At 38.4% G+C, this 14,735-nt stretch overlaps 1 protein-coding gene across 2 annotated transcripts in view; it reads right to left on the bottom strand.

Moving 5' to 3' along the window:
* Window positions 1-14,735, bottom strand: part of csrnp3 (cysteine-serine-rich nuclear protein 3) — a 31,588-nt gene that overhangs the window by 8,217 nt on the left and 8,636 nt on the right. The window contains exons 3-4 of one of the 2 annotated variants that reach the window (XM_015047103.1): window positions 5,116-5,566; window positions 2,008-2,176 (exon numbers count right to left, since the gene is read on the bottom strand). In XM_015047103.1, coding sequence (XP_014902589.1) covers window positions 2,008-2,170 — 163 coding nt within the window. In that variant the 5' untranslated portion in view covers window positions 2,171-2,176; window positions 5,116-5,566. The remainder of the gene's footprint in view (window positions 1-2,007; window positions 2,177-5,115; window positions 5,567-14,735) is intronic. The other variant, XM_015047102.1, reaches the window with a different exon arrangement.

The raw sequence follows: 14,735 nt of genomic DNA, 5'->3' as shown, positions 1-14,735 counted from the left end.
CTTTTTGGGCCCCCAAAAAAAAAAACTTTTTTTTTTTATTTGGGTTTTTTTTTTTTTTTTTTTTTTTTTAATCCCATTCCTTTTTCTTCAAAGGATCAATTATTTACTGAAAATAATCTCATCACATGGACACTATCTCGTATTAGAATTGACTTTCTTTACAGCCTTTGAAACTGATATAACTTGAAGACAGACCGTTTTTTACATTTTAAATCAAAGTCAAATCAATCCAAGAATCACAGCAGAGTGCATCAGCAGTAGGCCTGTTTCTGAGACATCTCTATTGTATAAAGCTTCTTCACATCCCAGCTGTAATGGCCTTTATTTTTTTTATTTTTGATAAGCTGAAGGAACAACATCTGCAGATTGTTACGGCATTCTGAAAAGTAATCAAACTCTAAATGTTATCTTCTAAACTACAATTGATTCATGTGGACTAACGGAAAATGATCAGTGACTTTTGGTCAAAAATAACTGCTGTTTAAAACAAAAGGAATTTAATTCTGCTTTTATTAATTTTCAATAGCTCAAAAATATATATTTTTTCTGATATTTTCATTGTTGAATAAGCATGACTATTAGAAGTTCTTAATGTCAAACATGTTGCTGACAGGTGTTTTAATGCAGCAGTGAATTAAGGGAACCACATACTTCCAATGCAAAGCTTTACTCCAACAACAGCTATGTGATTATAAATGACTTATTTGATTTTCAGTTGTCCAGCTAACAAGCACGTGATTTATGTGCCAGAACAGAGAAATTCAATTTGACTTTAGAGCAATATGTGAGATATTGTGACAAAGGAGGACATGCACAGGATGTGAAAATTCATGATTTGATTTCTGAAGAAATTAAGAACATTTTTAAACTATGTGGTTTGAGGCTGCTTGCCTCTGTTTTCAATTACTGCAAAGTAATTTTGTTTCCTGCACTAAATTAAGATAAAACATCTATCAGCATGTTAGTACGGTTCTTAAAAATCAAAAAGGAGAGTTGTCAACGAGATAGCCTATTGATCTTTGCAGTAATATATTTTTTTAGCAATATTATTATTATTGTTATTATGGTATTACAATAATAGCAACCGCTGTAAATTCCATCTAACAAATTAGCTACTAATCCAAAATATTGGTAAATCATGCAATGGTGACAGTCTATGAAATATTAAGTTGAAGTGTTTATTTGCAATGCACCTTTGATTAATCAGCCGAGTGAACTGCTTGCATTTAGTCAAGTTTGGAAACGTGCTCAGAGTTAATTTATGTAAATACTGTACTTTTGCACAGTTTGGAGTGTTACTCCAAACTTTAACATCAGTTTTTGAGGTTTGCTAATATCATGTAATTCTTCTTTATTAACACCTGACCAATCACTTTTTTTTTCTTGTCCATCCCATTATCTCTAGTGACCTTTTAACACTTAAGACTTGTTTTATTTAGCATGTCCAAGAAACTAATTGATTCACGGACCTTATCTTAGTAAATACCACCATAGAATTCATTTGCAGTCCTCACTATGACATTTCTACAGGATTCGTCTCTAAATTGGCTCAAAGTAGGACTACTTCATTCAAAGATATGCTGTATCTGTACCTCTTCACCAACATTTTTCTAAGTATTATACAGTCTGTGTAAAGCATGAGCACACAAAACTCGAGATCAGCTCATTCATCTGCTTAGGCCTGTAAGCTGATGCTGCTCCTAATGAGCGAGGCTGGCTGTGCATGCTTCCTCTTCATCATCAGCACCAGTCTCCTCACAGCACAGCCACAGCTCTATATCCACAAACGTTGGCTCATTTGAATATGCGTAGATTGATGTTTAACCTGCATCTTGTAATACCTGTGAGCTACTACATTAGTTTGGTTGTGAGAATCCCACCAATTTTAATGAAAAAAATATATATATATATATTTTAGCATTATTTTTTTTACTGATAGGAAAAGATAATTTTGCTGTCAATAGAACAACAGAAATGGGAGGATGTATTTAAAAGAATCAAACTCACGGGTGAAAGGACCTGAAGTTGAGGGGTTAACACTGTCGCTGCTATCCCCACTCTCACTGCAGGAGACCTCATCATCAGACTCCCGCACAGAGGAGCATGGGGAGGAGGAGGCTTCCACCTCCTCAAATTTTCTCTTCAGTATTCCGCTCATGGCCTGCCGCATCTGCACCTGAACGCGAGACACAGCAAAAGGGGGCTGCATGTTATTTAATACCCGGTTTAGGACCTTCATAATCCTCAACTCACTCAATTAGCTACCAACCCAGACTGCCCCCACCCCCAGCTCCTACCTTCACCCATCCACGCATGCACGCGTGCATGCATGCACACACACACACACACATCCAGTCTTGCTTGCTGATATCCCAGCTTCCCGGGGTCATTGATCACCTTGGCACGAAGGAGCAGAGGGGAAATAGTAAAGCTGCTAATTACAAACTACATCTTCCCCACAGGAAGTTAATTCTCCTTTTTGATTGAGAGGTTCAGGGTAAAAAAGAGAGAGACTGGATCTATTCACCTTCCACTGGTGACCATCAGAATTAAGTTTAAAACACAATGCTAGGTTCAAATCTTAGAAATACTGCATAATATGAGTATATTGTTTATGTTTCATATGAACTGAAAAGACATTTAATAAGTACATGGATACATGTCATTCTCAGTGTCAATTCTGAATTGATTGGTAGATGTGTGCTCGTGTTTGTTTCCCATACAGTGTGAAACAAAATCTTCAAAAAAACAATCCAATTAAATGTGACTAATGTATTTATGTGATTTTTAAAAAAATCTATGACTAAAGTAGCACAAATAGCATCAATTTGAGTAAATACATCTGCAATGTATGTTGTTGCATCCCTTATATAAAATGATTATATAAGGGTTTCTTAACTGTTTGGTAAAAATTTCCATCTGCAGTTGCTGGTGAAATCAACATTTTACTTCTACACTGTCATGTTGCGCACTTTTGTTTTCAACTTGTATGTAAATGCAATGAATCCAAGGTCCCTTGGTGTTTTTACCCACGCTTATGACACCAGGCGAAGCTTATTACTGTCCATGTGCATACCCCGTTATAGGAAAATTACAGCAGCCGGAGTGCCAGCACTATTTTCATACCATATTTGCCATGCGCACACTCTGGAAAAAAAAAACAAAAATCTGCTTTTCTCAATTCAAATGTTTGTCATTGGCACGTCATGCAAAGGATTTTGTAGCAGACTACGTCAATGTCAACCAAGAGTCCATTAGCTCCCCTGACTGATGATGCAATTAGACAAATAAACAAGAATAGGCTCATCAGTCAAATACACTAAAACTAATTACTGTCACATTTAATCTGCCTCTAATACTACTGCGTGGCAGACATCAAACAGTGCACCATTTTCAATTTTGTTTTGTTTTTTTTTTCCTTCCAAAGCATTCAGACAGAAAGCTCAATCCTTACACAGCTTGCATAATATATGCAACTGTATGAATGTAGTCATTAAATATAATAAATATTTAGGCTTTGTTTTCACTGTTTTAACAGTAATAATTGCATTTTTAAATCACAGAACTGTGCTGCAGAGGTACAGCGAGCCTCGCAATGACTGGCAGCTTCTCCCTGGTTGCTTTCTCTCTCGCCCTCTCTCTCAGAACCTGGAATCAGTAGAGACGGCGTGCATCTTCAGCCAGTCTCCGCTCTGTCTATCTGCCAGAGCAGCTTGTGGGGGAGTTCCATTCACAGACAGCCTCGCTGTTTCATCTGGGCTCTGCTATCAAGTCATTACAGATGCAAATTCGGTCGGTAAGACATGCTGCCTGAGAGAGAATAAGAGAGAGAGGGGTGCAACCAGGAGAGGGAGGACTGGCTCTGCCAGCCAGAGGGTCATTGTTCCCTGGAGGCTGCTGTGGCATGGCACGGCCAGCATTTGGAGAATCTCCAGAGTCAACGGCTTTACCTACAACCAAGGAATGTGAGGCAAGACAGTCAGTCAGGGTAACCTCACTGGGTAAATCTCTCTTCATGAAGAATTTATAATAATTTGGATATGAAACAGACAGCGTTATCCTGAACTAGATGCGGTTTATTCTCAGCCCATGGATACAGCTGAAAAGAAAATGAACCTCTTGCTTCTGAATGAGAAACACAGGAGAGATTAATGACAGATTAAATAGCTCATTACATAATTCTCAAAAAAAAAAAAAAAATCTGACTTATAAAAGCTTTTGATCTCACATGGGAAAAAAATGAATTGCTTTCACTAGCCACTTCACACCTTGGCAAGCACTAGTGGAAATTTCCAACAGAGATGACCTGTGCAAATTCTAGCCCATTTTGTACTCGGGGGTCTTAATTAGATACCATTGTTGGAAGCGTGTTTTTGTGCTTAGCCCTCAGCTAATGCTGTGCTCAGGCTTTGATATCAAAAGTGGTTTCCATGGAGATTCTAATGTACTCTCACAAATAGTGCCTGCCCATATGGCCCCTGCTTCCTGTGCTACATACCCTGTGTGAGGGACTCTTAGCAATAAAGAGCAGCCCATACGTCCGACCCCTCCTGGTTTCATCTGCATTCTATTGTGCCAGTATGAAAACTTCAGTGCGGATGACATCATAAACCACAGAGCTGTGGGTGGTCCAAGGTGAACCTCTTCAATCATGGCTAAATAAAAACCAGAGATTGTTGCGCTTCTCCAACAGCCCTTTCTTTGTCTCCACCGCATTTCCACTGATCATAGCTGGGCAAGCACACACTCTTCTCAATCCCAAACAAATTAATGGAGCAAAAAAAAAATAAATAAAAACATGCTTGGAAAAGCCCCTCCCTGTGTTTGCCTCTATTTGATCACACACTCAGTCGGACATAAACTCTCATCCTTAATCAACAGTGCTCCCAGTTCTCCAGCACACTTTCATCACAAATGTATTTTGTTTCTCTTCATCATTCACAAAGTTGACAGAGAAAGGCTCACAACACCCATCCAGAGTGACGCCAACAAGCCTAAGGGATCTGGAGCAAGTCATGACACATCAATCCTACTGTGACCACTTCTATGTGTGTGCCTAGGTGTGTGTGTGTGTGTGTGTGTGTGTGTGTGTGAGCCCTCACAGGAACAACTGACCTGTATCCACTGGCCGAGTGTGACTCCTCTCACCTCTTCTCACAGCGCTACAACCACCCAGTCACAAATGTGGCCACTCAGAGAAGGTGAAACATGATGAATGGAGAGATTCTCATTTTGTCTCAGCCCACTGACTTGCAGCGACCCCTGAGCTTCACGGGCATGAGCGAGGGAGAAAAAGGGAGAGCAGAGAGTGCAGGAGGTTGAGGGAGACGAGTAATTTTCCAGCTCTGCCTGCGTTGTCGGTAACATATGCTTTATTGTTGCGAGACGACACTCTTTCTCACTTCAACTGCCTCTTCTGTCACTGTGTTGCACTCTCCCTTCGCTTTCTATCTTTGGCCGCACAAAGGCTCATTAGCTGCAGCCGGGCTGAAAGGCAGGAGCCTGACTGGAGCAGAGAGTGGAGCAGGGAGCAGAGGCAGCCTGTGAGATCACATGGGTGGGATGTCTGAGAGACAGAGAAAGAGAGAGAGAGAGAGAAAGAGAGAGAGAGAGAGAGAGAGAGAGAGAGAGGCAGAGTCAGGCATGCTTCTGCCACTGCTGTCTGCAGATATTTTTACCGACACGGGGAGGGAGGAGGACCAGGAGGAGAGCAAGGAAGGAGAGTTATTGGTGTGTGGGGTGGAGGGAGCAAAATGTTAAAGAAACTGATGAGGGGAGGTGTTTGTGAAAATGGGGCAAGGAGTTTAAATGGGAAATGCACAGATGAGGGGATTTAGTTGGGAATAGTAAAGGTAAGGAGAGAGTAATAGGAAGTGTGGTTGGATAGATGAAAAGAAAAACAAAAAACATCTGATGCCAAAAACATCTTTGAGAAAAGAAGAGAGGGTGGGGTCTCCAAAAAACAAGAACCCTTCCAGTCTCTTTTGATCCCAGCCTAAATCAAATCCGCCAACAAAACACATACTGGTCCAAATGCAAACAGCCTTCTACAAAAAAAATGTTTTCTGTACAAACACCGTCTAGCTGGAAGAGATTGACAAGCAAATGTCAGCGTAAACCACTTCATCCACAGGAAATAGGATTTGTCTGCACCAGAGTGCATGTGCTCCTGATGCTTCCTATGCCAGGAAGTTCTCCTGAAGAGTTAGTGGGGCCCCCAGTTGCTGCAGTCAAAGAGCCACAATTCCTTTCTTGCACTCAGATGGATCGTATGTCAACATAAAAGGTCCAGCACTTCCTCTTTCAGGATAGAATTAAGCTTAGACATTTTTCCCCCCTCTTATAGAGAATCCTGAATTACAGTCATCACAGACACATGGCAATTCCAAGCCACAATTACACCACACCTTAAAGCGCAAGATGCCAAAGACCCAGCCTGGCCATTGGCTGCCTAGTCAGTTCAACTTGATTCTCATCTCCTGCACTCTGTCAGGGATTACTCACATTAAGCTGGATTTCTCCGGTTGAATTTCAGCAGGGCCAATTGGCAAACAGGAGGTGTCGAGAATGATTCTGTCGATTTCTGCGCTGTTTTAGTGTTGTAGTCTGTCTGTAGTTTGGCAATAGTAACAGAGGAAGTGAATAAAGCCAAATATTTAGCAATTAATGTCAAAGCAATAAGAATGTATGAGATAAAAGATTGAATTGCCCTAGTCCTCGTAGGGTTGTTTACAGAGTTTGCAATTTTCAATAAGCTTCATCAAGGTGGCGGATTACACATGTCATGGCCAAACGTTAGCGATTAAGTAAAATGAGATCCATTTATTTAAAACTTCAACACAGTCCATGTTTCCAGCAGGCAATTATTTCTTAATAGCCTAAGATCCAGACCCTCTGTACAAAGCAAAGCATAGATCAAGGGACTGGTTTTTACTAGGCCAGCAAATATCAGTTTTTCTTCAGTATTTACTACATATGCCAGAAAGAAGGTTATATAAAAAAATAAATATTTAATCCTATCAAAAGTTCTAAATAGTACTTACATTGTGTCTCATTAAAACAGCTTAACTATACAGTTTCTATTTTCTCATGCTCTACATCGTCTCTATTAACCTCGCTAAGTCTCAACTTTACTTTAATGCATTTTTGCCCGATCAATACATCACTTCTGTCTTGTAATGCTTTCAGTTACATCAGCTTGTGGTGTCATATTAGAAATAGCATGTTTTGCTTCCAGAGGGCACTACAGATGTCTCAGATTTGACCTTTAATCTCTTTTGACTGTTTTTCTCCAGCTATTTTCGAAATGTCCTTGCTAGAAGGTACAGTCATGCCAGTTTGATGACAAAGAGTGAATTACCACATGGTTTATGATATGCCTTATAGGAACTGTCCAAATTTGGTCATTTGAAAGTCCAAGAAGCTTGAAGTTCCTACAAGATATTTTTTGTTGGCACATTTGGACATGTGCTCCATGTCGTCCAGTAACATTCTTTGAGTACGTGTCACATTCTGTTGTTCTGATGGAAACCAAATGCCGGCAGGAGGAATTCAAAATCGTAGACTAAACTTCCAAAAATATCATATGACAGGGACAAACAACACAGGGGCATGGAGAGCAATCACAGAAACCAAGATGAAGACAATCATAATGGGGAGGTTAAACAAAAGGATGAACAATATTTGGAACAAAGAGAAGGTGAATCTCATTGATAAAATGTGTTGTAGCTGTGATAGGAGCACGAGTCAAAGAGCTTAGGGGAAATGACTGACAAAAAAAAAAAAAGTGAGAATGCAGTAAAGAAAAACAGAACTCAGACAGAACCAAATTGAAAGTCCAAAGGAGCGTGTGAATATCTTTTTTTTTTCTTTATTTTGCCTACTTAGTTCCGAAAGCAATTAAATGTGAGAATCTAGACATCCACAGCCTCAACCAGAAGGGAGGCGCGTTGTTGTAGCAGAAGTGCAACTTAGTTCTGTGAAAGGAAACGCCTCATCTGACCCCGCTGGACACTTTTTTTTTTTTCTAGTTTATTGTGCCAATTCTGATGCTGAACACTGATGCATCAAAGCTATTCCTAAAGTTTGGGCAACTCCCTTTAACTTTAACCTCTCTGAGTAGAAATTAGACTCAGTGTCTGGTTGAAAAATCCCTTTGTTTAGACTTCTGAGATAGATTCTGAAGTGTTATTATTAGCCAGTTTAAAAACAATTTCAGCCTTCTATTCCTGGCTGTAAACCTTCCCCTAGTGGTAGATTTTACAGTAAAATTCATACAATAATAACTGATTTTGGGTTTAATTCTTTGTTTTTGTTTAAAAATACATATTAAAAAAATATTCTTGATTCCGACAACAGTGAACTCTTGCTTCTCTTTTTCTTATAATACGTAGTTTAATATTTAGTTAAAATATTGATGTATCATCTTTGGATGACTTGTAAAAAATCCTCTCCTCCTGAGAATTACACCAAAATCCCCCTTGTTTCTTCTCTATGCGATAAATGTCACTCAAGTGCATTGACATTTTTTAACATAATTGAATTACATTACATCTGATTGACACCACTTTTCTAAACATTTTAATCAAAGCATCAATTATATATATATATATATATATATATATATATATATATATATATATATATATATATATAAACAAACTTTAAATCGGCCCATTTGCAGGTCTGGTTAGCTGTTTATATCTGACATTTCACATTACAGTGGTCTTTTTTTAAAATATGTGGTTTCCACGCAGGAAGCGAGCGGAGGAGTACAGACTGTACACTGATGGAGCTTGCTGAGCTCTTTAAAGCTCACAGCTGGCTGTTACTGCCGAATCAGAATGACCACAGAAGCATTTCAACAACAACACAGCAGTAAAGAGGATGCACCGACTCTACAAACACACACACACACACACACACACACACACACACACACACACACACACACACACACACCTACACACACACACACACCTTAAGCTCCACAGAGACACAAAGCCATAAAGATTTTGACAAAGCTGACATAAACATAGCAATAATTTTTTTATTCTGAAAACAATAAAAACACTATACTATAAATTACATGGGCACTAAATGGCACGGGCTACTCAGGCTAATGGAAAGCTGCTGTCCTTATCAGCATCACGCTTTCTTAAATTATCATTTTACAGTTATTGCGTGTGCCTCTCTCTCCTCTTTTAAAAAAAAAAATCAATGCCACTGACTTAGTCATGCTAATACACAGGAACATGAGCCAAAGTGATTCATTCCTACTGGATTTCTGTTGTCTAGTAACAGGGAAGACTGTGTAACTTAAAGTACATTTTACTTTGAAATGATTGGATCAGTTTTAAATTGAATTAAATGCATTCTTTTTTGATAATTGTATAATTAGCTAGGACTGACATAAATGTGTACCAGGTAGTTTATAATAGCCATTTCAACGCTGTATACAAACTTAAATTTTTGTATTGATCTGCAGTTCATTATTCTCTCGCAACACACAAAAAACAGAAAACAAGACGTAAAATAATTTCTAAATCCTACTGCTGCAAAGCAGTGAAATGTTATAGCAAGAGATGTAATTAGCATCCAAATAGCAAAAGGGTATTAAAAGTTTGGATATCAAAAATTTTCAGCATGAGACACCACAATAAAAGAAGTTTGTCCCGAGGTATTTAGCACATCTTCATCATACCAATAAATTTGTTCTGAATGTAAAATATGTTTTGTTTGTTACTGTCATCATTTACTCCAAAATCTTTAATGGCAAGTTTTCCAGTAATCCGTCTTATCTATATTTCCTCAAACATATGCTGCCCTGTTACATAAAAATGTAAAACATGAGCTGGAGCGATGGCATTTGTTACACCATTGCACCAGTGACGGTGACCTATATTTGCTCTCACTTCGAGAGGCTCCATCAACTGACAGAAGAAAATTGAAGACAGCAGGCAAAAAAACCAAACAAACAAAGGCTTAGAGAGTATCTAATTATATACGTAGAGCCATACTGCAATTGAGGTAATTTGTAAAGTGTGGCAAACAGACAGTAAAATGTAGAATATAAGACATCATAACAAAATTATTTAATGGAGCAAAAAAGGGGCAGGAGTGTTGCCCTAGTCATTCAGACATCATCAGCATTATGAGGTCTGGGTGTGCAGTGAATAAAAATATGACGTTTAAAACCTAGTTTTACAGCACAGAAGAGAAAGGGAGTAAAACAAGGCTGACTCATTGCATCTGCCTTGTTTATCACCTTCATTATTGTTCTTCTCTAACACATTAATGCCACATTATGTTCAAATACCATAAACTCCAGATGGCAGATTATTTAATATACTGTATTGCAGTCATGATAAAAGAAAAACACAGAGATAATATTTATGTATCATGATAAAATAAACCTAACCTGATACTTGAATAGTATAAAAAATTAAGTTAATGAAACAAATTCACACCAATGTTCTCATGACAGATAAGAGGTTTCAAACTGCATTCATTCCAATTTAAACCTAATTACAATTGGAGGCAACTTTAGGCTTTTTAGAATGATGCTGTCAAGAAAATTCACATTTGGCATGTTAACAGTAGCCTGTAGAGTTTGAGATGTTGCTCACCATTTTCATTTTACCATTTCAAATTTGTTAGGAATGGGGGTGCGTGACCCTCATTGGACCACCAGAAACGGTTTCATGTGAGTTGCGATGAGTCCTTGGATTACTCAAATGATTTAATTAAAAATAAAATCCTCAGGGCAAAATCTCTGTCTTCATTTCCTGTTTTATTTTTGCCCTGTCCTGATGTGTTTCACAGGCAACAGTTATTGCGGTTGCACAAGACACTTCGTAGTGTTCCTTAACTATGATGGAAAGAGACAAGAGATACGGAGTGGAAAACCTGAGGAAAAAGACCCAAAACATCTCAGGATTTGGGTCTCAGTCAAAAAAACATTGAAGCAAACATGCTCTACAGTGAAGCGAGTTAGCTTAACATCACAGCGTGGTGCCAACAACAATTTCGCAGACGCATGTATTTCTGAATAATGAAACCTGCAGACGTAATCCATCTATTGTTGGAGCTACAAGCTGATGGATCATCCTGAATCACTGAGACGCAACGTCTCATTTTTCAAGAGCGACTTGTTTAAAGAATCGTACAATGTGAAATACAATCTGTTGCAAACTAATGCTATCCAATACTATAGAACTCCTAACAAGCATTCCATAATGCTAAAAACAGGTAGAATTGTACAAAAAGCTTTCAATATTACTGAACTTACTGTGTACTGTGGTAGTCTGTGGTCTGTGTGTGCATATGTACAGGAATACTTCTGATGTAGAAAAGGTTTCTGATTTGTGAAACCTGTATGTTGTGAAAACAAATATTGGAGATTCTTAATATTTCCAAAGGTATTGCTAAACAATTGTATTTTATTGTTTTCTTTAACCTACTGCTGTATATTACCTTGTAATTTTTATTGTTACATCTTTATTCAATGTGCTTCTGCCAAGTGACCAAGTGACCATGTCATCAATACGTTGCAGACACAAAGTGCTTCCACAGTTTAAATCCGGTGCACAATTATACATCCCAGATTGCTTTGAAGTTCTTACGAGGTCTTTTCTTACATGAGAATAGTCAGTATAGTATAATATGCAGTTAAAACTATGTCAGCACAAAGAAAATCTTACAACTCCTCATCCTCATAGCCATTCTTAGGCTGTGTGTTGCTCTCATCCATCACGGATGTCACACTCGACCATAAATGGTAAAACCAAATGGCGCAGGCAGGACGAGAGAGAGAGAGAGAGAGAGAGAGAGAGAGGGAGAGAGAGAGAGAGAGAGCAAAACTCAGGTCTCAGCTGGACTCCCCTGAGGAAAGGCTGTGGCCTGGATGATTATGCTGCTACAGATGATGTCAGTGGAGGATCCCAGGCACTGACAGTACACAAAACTATTTATCAAATATTCATTTTGTGGAAAGTTATGGCGGCTTCTTCCTCTATACATGTAAGAAGCTGAGAGAATAGGGGGTAACTGTCCTAATGTGCACTATAAGCATAAGGTTTATGGATCAAAATACGAATGATGCATAGATCCATGGAAAAGACAAACAGCTAAAATCAGGATAATAGTCAATAGTAGTGAAGTGAACTTCAGCAATTTCCACTGAAGAGTGATTGATACATTTGTAGATCATCTGTGTTTGCGCATGTCCTGCCGGATGTACAAATTATGCAAATAAATAATTAGCGAATGCAGAAGCCTCTTTTCTCATTTGGCTCTGGAAGAATTGCACAAGTATATGCAAGCTAAAAATACTAATAAAAGCAATCTCCAATTAAACACAAAGGAATCCACTGAAGGAAACATTGCAACATCTACAGATTTATGCAAATGAGATTTCCACATGCGCTCTGTACAATTGTTAACGTGCACCGTGCCTGAGGCTGCAGACAGATCTCCTCCGCACACATGAAAGAAGGGGAGGGGAAGGGGTAGAGGTTGTGGAGGGAGGTGGGGGGGTGTTGGTGGAGAGAAGTGAGCCCCCCCACCACACACCCCTCAGCCCCCTGTTCAGCACTCAGCACGAATCCGAGCTGCAGCCTGGTGACGCCTGCTGCAGCCTCTCCTCTGCAGCTTCAGCTCTCATTGATCTGTTCTTCCTCTTCTTAGAAACAACAAAAGGAAGCATTGCTGTGGATTAGCCACATGACTATACACATGCACTATTTTCACTGTAATATTTTATTAAATCAAGAGCTGGAGATGGCGGACAGGCTCTTTTAAGGCCGGCATGTATTTGCATTCTGCTAAATAACCGATATTCTGTGAAGAACTTGTTGATAGTTCTGAGCTCACAAAACTTTCGCATTGCTGACGAGATTGTGGGTTTTCTGTAAATCTTTCACACCAAACTACATTGGCATTTTTTTTTTTCTTTAATGAAACATGCCTAAGCTAAAGCGCTGTTTCGTCTCAGCTGCCTTTTGTTGTTACAATCGGTGATCAAAATACAAAAAAACAGCAGACAGGCAGCACAGCAGATGCTTCGCATTCAGCCTGAAGTTTTGATTTGCTGTAATTTAAGTCTCACGCTGTCGAGGCATAATCAGGTACTCTCACCCTCATGTCAATCACAATGCATGCCTAAATTATTCATAAGTCTATCATTTATTTATGACTATATTTTCCCATGCCACCTGAAAGTTAGCAAAAGTCAGCTCGCTGGCAGAAACAGAGCTGCCAAAGCCTTTCACAGAGACGCAGGGCTGCTTTTATCTTTCACACAGGCTGAGGAAAGCTGTGGGATGTGGAGTTCACATTCCGCAGACAAGCCTTATCATTTATATATAGCCAGTATCATGGAGAGATCTTGAATCATTTTTTTATATGCAAAATATTCACAGTTATCTGAGAGAAATTGGGAAGTAGGGCATCTCTCACTGCTATTAAAATGTATTGTGAATTAGAGTCAGATTAAAAACCACAAGCGACAGAAACTACTTAACGATGTGAAAAGTGTGGAGGGTTAGCATCTTAAATTCTACAATTATGAATGAGTGTTCTAATTCTTGAAAAGAAAACACAGCCAAAGTCTGATTTTGAGATTGTGAAATTGTGTGCCATTGGAATAATTTATAATGATTGTAAAAATGCACATTTTTAAAATCAATGATAATGTAAATCAGAGTTTGTAATTAAGATGATGTTTATTTATATAGCACTTTTTATCCACCAAATGTAGCTCACACAGTGTTGATATGGTTCTCTACCCAGAGTGGCAAAACCTGGGGTTTGCCATGAGGCATAACAGATAAAACAATCAATGATGATAATTTCATAGGACTAATGATAATAGGGCTGCATGGCACAGCAGCCCTACAAAAACATTTTTGTTTTTGTTTGCAAGCAACAAAAACAAAAATGTTGGATTCGAAACTCAGGCTGTGGTCTTTCTGCAAGGCGTTTGCGTGGGTTTTTTCTCTGGGTCCTCTGGCTTTCTCTCACAGTGGAAAAAACAGACACGTCAAGATAATATGCATCTCTAAATTGCCCTTAGGTATTAGTGTGTGCATAGTTGTCCTGTGTTTTTGTGCTACCATGTAATGGACTGCTTATTTGTGTGTTCAGTACATGGTAATGGTTGCTCCTCCTTTGTTGTTTACAATCTAAGCAGCGTAAGAAGATACTGCTGTACACCACAGTTAGCTGATAATGTCCAATCGACATTTGTTATTCTCTAGTTCAAAATCTTACAAATGTTGACTGTTCTCACCTCAACTAAATAATTATACGCACAAAGTATAAGACGATACACCCTTTATTTTTCTGTTGCTTTTTTGGCTCTAGATCAAGACAAGCTGAGATATGAAAGCATGTCATGAACAATTTAAAGCATATACAGTGGTCAAAACTGAACTGGATTTTTTTTAATGTGCTGCTCAACCTTTGTTATTTAGCATCTTTAATACATATTTACAGTACACTGATGCTTAATTATTTTGTATCACATTAATCGTAAAATACCAGCACTGTAAATAATCAATAAGACATGAGTGATGGTTAACAGTGAGCTGACAAAGGCAAAAAAAAAAAAATAAAATAAATATATATATATATATATATATATATATATATATATATATATATATATATATATATATATTTTTTTTTTTTTTTTTTTTTTTTTTTTTTTTTAGCGGCCAACCCATTTTTAGGGT

The sequence above is a fragment of the Poecilia latipinna genome, unplaced genomic scaffold, assembly GCF_001443285.1.
Source record: "Poecilia latipinna isolate Pla-1442-1.1 unplaced genomic scaffold, P_latipinna-1.0 Scaffold807, whole genome shotgun sequence".
Classification (NCBI taxonomy): domain Eukaryota; kingdom Metazoa; phylum Chordata; class Actinopteri; order Cyprinodontiformes; family Poeciliidae; genus Poecilia; species Poecilia latipinna.
Note: the sequence above shows the minus strand (reverse complement) of the source record. Positions and strands in the feature narration are given on the sequence as shown.